The sequence below is a fragment of the Piliocolobus tephrosceles genome, chromosome 9 (genome assembly GCF_002776525.5).
Source record: "Piliocolobus tephrosceles isolate RC106 chromosome 9, ASM277652v3, whole genome shotgun sequence".
Classification (NCBI taxonomy): Eukaryota; Metazoa; Chordata; class Mammalia; order Primates; family Cercopithecidae; genus Piliocolobus; species Piliocolobus tephrosceles.
Window position 1 is genome coordinate 69,868,640 of NC_045442.1, and position 6,000 is coordinate 69,874,639.

Below are 6,000 nucleotides of genomic sequence, written 5' to 3' on the forward strand. Positions count from 1 at the left end.
ATTATTGTGAGGATTAATCGACATGTGTTCAGTGCCTAGAACGTGCTTACAACATATTAAATGTGCAACACAGCTATCTATTGGTAGAAATTTGACCCCACAATTCTACCTCTAGGAATTTGTCATACAAAAATAATCGGGCAAGTATGTAAAGATGTATGAATAATATGACGTATTGAAGCATCATTTGTAAAGGCAAAAAACTGGGAACATCTTCAGTGTCTAACCACAAGGAATTAATTAATTATAGTTTGTTATTAGGTGGAAAACAATGTAGCTATTGAAACGATGCTACAAGTTTATATTTACTGACTTGGAAAGATATTCGGTGTAGGGATGTATGAAAAAGCAAGTTATAGACAATATTATAATATGATCCCCTTTTCATTAAAAAAAAGAAAGAAAATGTATATATTGGAAAATACATATTGTTCTATAGTTACAGAATTTTATTTATATAATTTAAAAAGATGGCAGGGCAACAAGGGTCACATCTGTAATCTCAACACTTTGAGAGACCAAGGCGGGAGGATCACTTGAGCCCAGGAGTTCAAGACCAGCCTGGGCAACATAGGAGACTTAATTGCTACAAAAAAATTAAAAATTATTCTAGGCATGGTGGTGTGCACCTGTGGTCCCAGCTATTTGAGAGACTGGGACAGAAGGATCCCTTGAGCTCAAGAGGTCAAGGCTACATTGAGCCATGCTGGTGCCACTGTACTCCAGCATGGGCCACAGAGTAAGACACTGTCTCAAAAAAAAAAAAAAAGAAAAGAAAAAGAAAAAAGAAAAAGGAGCAAAAGGAACCATCTACTGTTAAGTGATAATCAAAAGGTCATTTTAATGCCTCAAGTTTTTAAAAACAAATTAGGCCAGGCGCAGTGGCTCAAGCCTGTAATCCCAGCACTTTGGGAGGCCGAGACGGGCGGATCACGAGGTCAGGCGATCGAGACCATCCTGGCTAACACGGTGAAACCCCATCTCTACTAAAAAAAATACAAAAAACTAGCCAGGTGAGGTGGCGGGCGCCTGTAGTTCCAGCTACTCAGGAGGCTGAGGCAGGAGAATGGCCTAAACCCGGGAGGTGGAGCTTGCAGTGAGCTGAGATCCGGCCACTGCACTCCAGCCTGGGCGACAGAACAAGACTCTGTCTCAAAAAAAAAAAAAAAAAAATTAATACTTTCCAAATACACAAAGATTCCATATGATATACTTGAGTCTTAATAGCTACATAAGGAGAAACAGAAGCACTAGGGCTCAAGCAATAAAAAAATCACAATATACTTTATTTAATCAGAGAGAATTCAAGTAATCTTTTTTCACATGATTTAATGCCTTTAGGGGCAAGAGAGATAAATAGCACTAACTTTTTAAGGACACTAGTTAACAGGGCAATAAAGACCCCTCAGTCTGCTCATAAATTCCACTGGGGAAAAAAAATGGCAATTATAATTATATAACAGTTATCCAAACAAATTTATTTGAATTGTTTGAAAGACAGAACAGGAATAAACAGTAGCTTTTCATAAAAACTTCAGAATATGCAGAGTTATTAAAAAAAAAACCTAACACAGGTACTTGTGAAAACTAGGATTAAGGGAAAGCATCTATGTTAACACTTAACAGCAAATCAAATGACAGTTTATGATTATTACCTCTATACTAAAATAACCTCTGTCCACATAATCGCCAAGAAAAAGGTATCGTGTATTAGCAGGTGATCCTCCTACTTCAAAAAGTTTCATCAGATCAAAAAACTGGCCATGGATGTCACCACACACTGAAACAAGAAGATTATTAGACAAGGGAAAAAAATCTCTAAAATAACAAATTTTAGTTAAGTTAAAATGTATTTTACAAAAGACATAGTATAAATGCTATCAAGAAATGTCTGAGAAGGAAGTAGTCTGTGAAGAGTCATGATTAGGATGATGTGAAACCAAGTGTTCATATGCTCAAGATCTAGAAAAAGATGTAACAGAAATAATGAAATTTGTGGTCAGTGACAAACTGTCATCTACATTTATAAAGATCGTCTCTAGGACTCCAAGGATGTGTTTTAAGTTTCAAGATGACAAAATTACAATGGTGGCAGTTAAAATATCCATTCTAACTCAATACTTTCTGTCGCTCTCTAAATGGTCACTTTTGGCATCTGATATGATATCAAGGTATTTGACCCTAACAATTGAAAGCAAAGTTAAGTATTGAATCAAATTGAAGTATGGTCAACACAATTGATGAAACCTTAACAAAAGCATATTAGACTAACTTCTACACTCAGATTATTTAGAATCATGTCTATTCACTGAAAACAAGCAATCTTTTTTAAGTATGGAAAATAATTTGGAAATTCAAGATAATGTCCAAGTAATATTGAGTTAGTAACAGTGTCATTGAAAACAGTAAGTTTTAAATCCAGGCAACTAAACAACGACATAATAAAAATAATACCCAAAACATGAATAAGCTTACCTGTGATAGGAGCTTCTACTTCTATCATGGTTTTCTCTCTCCGAAGGATGGCAGCACCCTCGTTGATAATTCTAAGTGCAATTTCTTCATCTACTCGACCTTCTTTTACCAAGTGGTTCTTCAGAACATCAACCCTGGGTATCCCATCCAAATCAAATACTTCTTCAGATGTCAAGCGATGTGTTGGGGGGAAAGGGACAGCTGCAAATTTTTTTAATTAATAAAAAATAAGTCACCAAAAATATATTAACTTAAAAACCAATAATTGGATCTAGATAAGAATAAAAATTGTAAAGCAGAGATTTTTCTTTCTTCTTCATTTATTGGGTAGAAGTGTTTTTCTAAATAGTAAGCAAATTATACCACTTTTAAAGCTATTTATAGTAACATGTTCTTTGTTGAGAATTATTAGAGAACTGAGTTGTCTCACAAAATTAAGTTCTTTCAGAATAACCAAAGCTTTTTTGTTTAAGCCAAAACATTTTTAGGCAGAACTCTCAAAATATTGTATTATAGTATTAGATATTCTTTACCTTAAATGAAGTACAAAAAATACAATTTAACGCTGGGAGTATTGGAGCATGTCTGTAATCACAACTACTTGGGAGGCTGGGGCAGGAGGATCTCTTGAGGCCAGAAATTGGAGACCAGCCGGGGCAACACAGCGAGACACCATCTCAAAAAAACCCACAACACTTTAATACCAAATAAGCCTAAATAGTAAGAAATTCCAAATACAAGGTGATTTACCTTATCCCTTTCTAACAAGAACATAAAAACAGTGTTTTCTGACCAACTTGACTATACACTTATAGAGATATAGACCAAACACCAGATGTTTACTTCTGAAATGTAAATTAATTTAGTAGGCTTAAAATAATAAATCATAATTTCAAAACATTGATTTTTCTCCTACCTTAATGTTTCACAAAACACTTTCATTCAAAATTTTTTTATTTTTTTGAGATGGACTCTCGCTCTGTCGCCCAGGCTGGAGTGCGGTGGCCGGATCTCAGCTCACTGCAAGCTCCGCCTCCCAGGTTTACGCCATTCTCCTGCCTCAGCCTCCCGAGTTGGGACTACAGGCGCCCGCCACCTCGCCCAGCTAGTTTTTTGTATTTTTTAGTAGAGACGGGGTTTCACCGGGTTAGCCAGGATGGTCTCGATCTCCTGACCTCGTGATCCACCCGTCTCAGCCTCCCAAAGTGCTGGGATTACAGGCTTGAGCCACCGCGCCCAGCCTCATTCAAAATCTTTATGCATAAATTCGAAACCAGTGCATTCCTTATCATTGGAGTCACTTTTTGAGTCACCTAATACACATTCTGAAAGCAAATCATCTTCATTTCCATCTAAACTGTTTGAGATACAGCACTTTTTGCATATGTGTAAAATGTTAACACTGCAAATTTATCCCTGCAATTTTTTTTTTTTTTTTTTTTGAGATGGAGTCTTGTTCTGTTGCCCAGGCTGGAATGCAGTGGCGCGAACTCAGCTCACTGCATTCTTCGCCTCCTGGGTTCAAGGGATTCTCCTGCCTCAGCCTCCCAAGTAGCTGAGATTACAGCATCCGCCATCACGCCCAGCTAATTTTTGTATTTTTAGTAGAGACGGTTTCACCATGTTGGCCAGGCTGGTGTCAAACTTCGGACCTCAGGTGATCTGCCCGCCTTGGCTTCCCAAAGTTCTGGGATTACAGGCATGAGCCACTGCACCTGGCCTATCCCTACAAATTTAACCAAAAGTTCCCATTTCATCACAGTTAAGTAGTTGGTTTTTTCACTCTGCAGTACGTATTTATGATTTCTGTAAGAAATCACCAACTGTACTGTTTTTAAGTGATATTTGTTGAGTGGAATGGAAAACATGAATGTTTATTTCAATGGCATCTAAGCACAATTTTGAGGTCATATACCTAGGAAAAATTACTATATAGTAAGTTTTTCTTATTCCTTTTTTACTGAATCCAACAAGTAAATCTTTATGCATTCAAAATCAGCTTGGACTGAAGCAGTTTCAGGCTCTTTACTGAATAGTACTTGGCTTTGCAAAATAAAGAAAGTGAGAGAGAAATGTACATTAGGAGCGTAATAAATATAGACTGAAATGTAAGGCAGCTCCCTCTTTTCTGAAAAAAATTTTTTTAAGTAGGCCGGGTGCAGTGGCTCACGCCTGAAATCCCAGACTTTGGGGAGGCCAAGGCCGTGGATCACTTGAAGTCAGGAGTTTAAGACCACCTGGCCAACATGGTGAAATCCTATCTCTACTAAAAACACAAAAATTAGCTGGCCGTGGGGGCGCATGCCTGTAGTCCCAGCTACTTGGGAGGGTGAGGCAAGAGAATCACTTAAACCTGAGTAGGCAGAGGTTGCAGTGAGCCTAGACTACGCCACTGCACTCCAGCCTGGGCAACAGAGTGAGACTCTGTCTCTATCTCTATCTGATATATATATATATATTATATATATATCAGATATATATATAGAGAGAGATATATCAGATATATATATAAATATATATATATATATATCTGAGCATATGGTATACAGTATTTTCCTGATGCTTTAGGGTCATGATTGTGATTATCAATTATCACAGAGAAGCCTGGAAATGTACAGGACCAACTGCTCCTTTACATTTCAACTTAAAGTAACTAAAAAGAAAAAAAAAAACTGGGTTAGATTCATATCAATTACCTAAGAAAGAATATAACCACATTCTCATACCAGGAGAAAACATTAAGGAAGAACTCAATCCTTTACAAATGAGATAAGAACTAAGGCAGGGGGATGCCAACCATTTCTGAAAGACTGAAATCACTAATCTTTTTTTTATTATTATTTGATATATAGTAAAATAAAACTGGACTTTGTTTCTTTTCCCTTCACAAGAAACATGTATTTTCACTACTTTTTACTCATCTAGAGTAAGGCATTAAAATATATTTTACCCCCAAATATAGAATGTCAAGATTCTAATAAAATAAAAGCCTCAAAGTATGTTTTTACCAACCAAAGATTAAACAAGCCATTATATATGCTATAACCAAATTTGCCCTCATGGTAGAGTAATTGTTTAAAAAATAAACATTTTTAATGAATTGATTACTAAATAAATCAAGTGTTACTTTTGGGACATTATAAAAATGAGAAGGTTAAGTATTTCTTACTAATAAACACAAATTTCTGAGATCAAGACAGAATCACAGTTTTTTTTTATCAGGTCAGAGAAATTTTTTTTTTTTTTTTTTTTTTAAGCACTCTACTTGGGAAAATAAATACTATTTAAGATGCTGTGTTCTGGCCGGGTGCAGTGGCTCACGCCTGTAATCCCCGCACTTTGGGAGGCCAAGGCAGGCAGATCATGAGGTCAAGGTTTTGAGACCAACCTGGCCAACATGGTAAAACCTTGTCTCTACTAAAAATACAAAAATTAGCTGGGTGTGGTGGTGCACACCTGTAGTCCTAGCCACTTAGGAGGTTGAGGCAGGAGAATCACTTGAACCCAGGAGGCAGAGGTTGCAGT

The 6,000-nt window shown here is 36.7% G+C and overlaps 1 protein-coding gene across 7 annotated transcripts in view; it reads right to left on the reverse strand.

Annotated features, from left to right (window-relative positions):
* The window catches only part of PPP3CB (protein phosphatase 3 catalytic subunit beta), a 60,797-nt gene that overhangs the window by 41,335 nt on the left and 13,462 nt on the right, over positions 1–6,000 (reverse strand). For all 7 annotated transcript variants that reach the window (XM_023204952.1, XM_023204953.1, XM_023204954.1 and 4 more), the window contains exons 2-3: positions 2,476–2,676; positions 1,656–1,780 (exon numbers count right to left, since the gene is read on the reverse strand). In XM_023204952.1, coding sequence (XP_023060720.1) covers positions 1,656–1,780; positions 2,476–2,676 — 326 coding nt within the window. The remainder of the gene's footprint in view (positions 1–1,655; positions 1,781–2,475; positions 2,677–6,000) is intronic.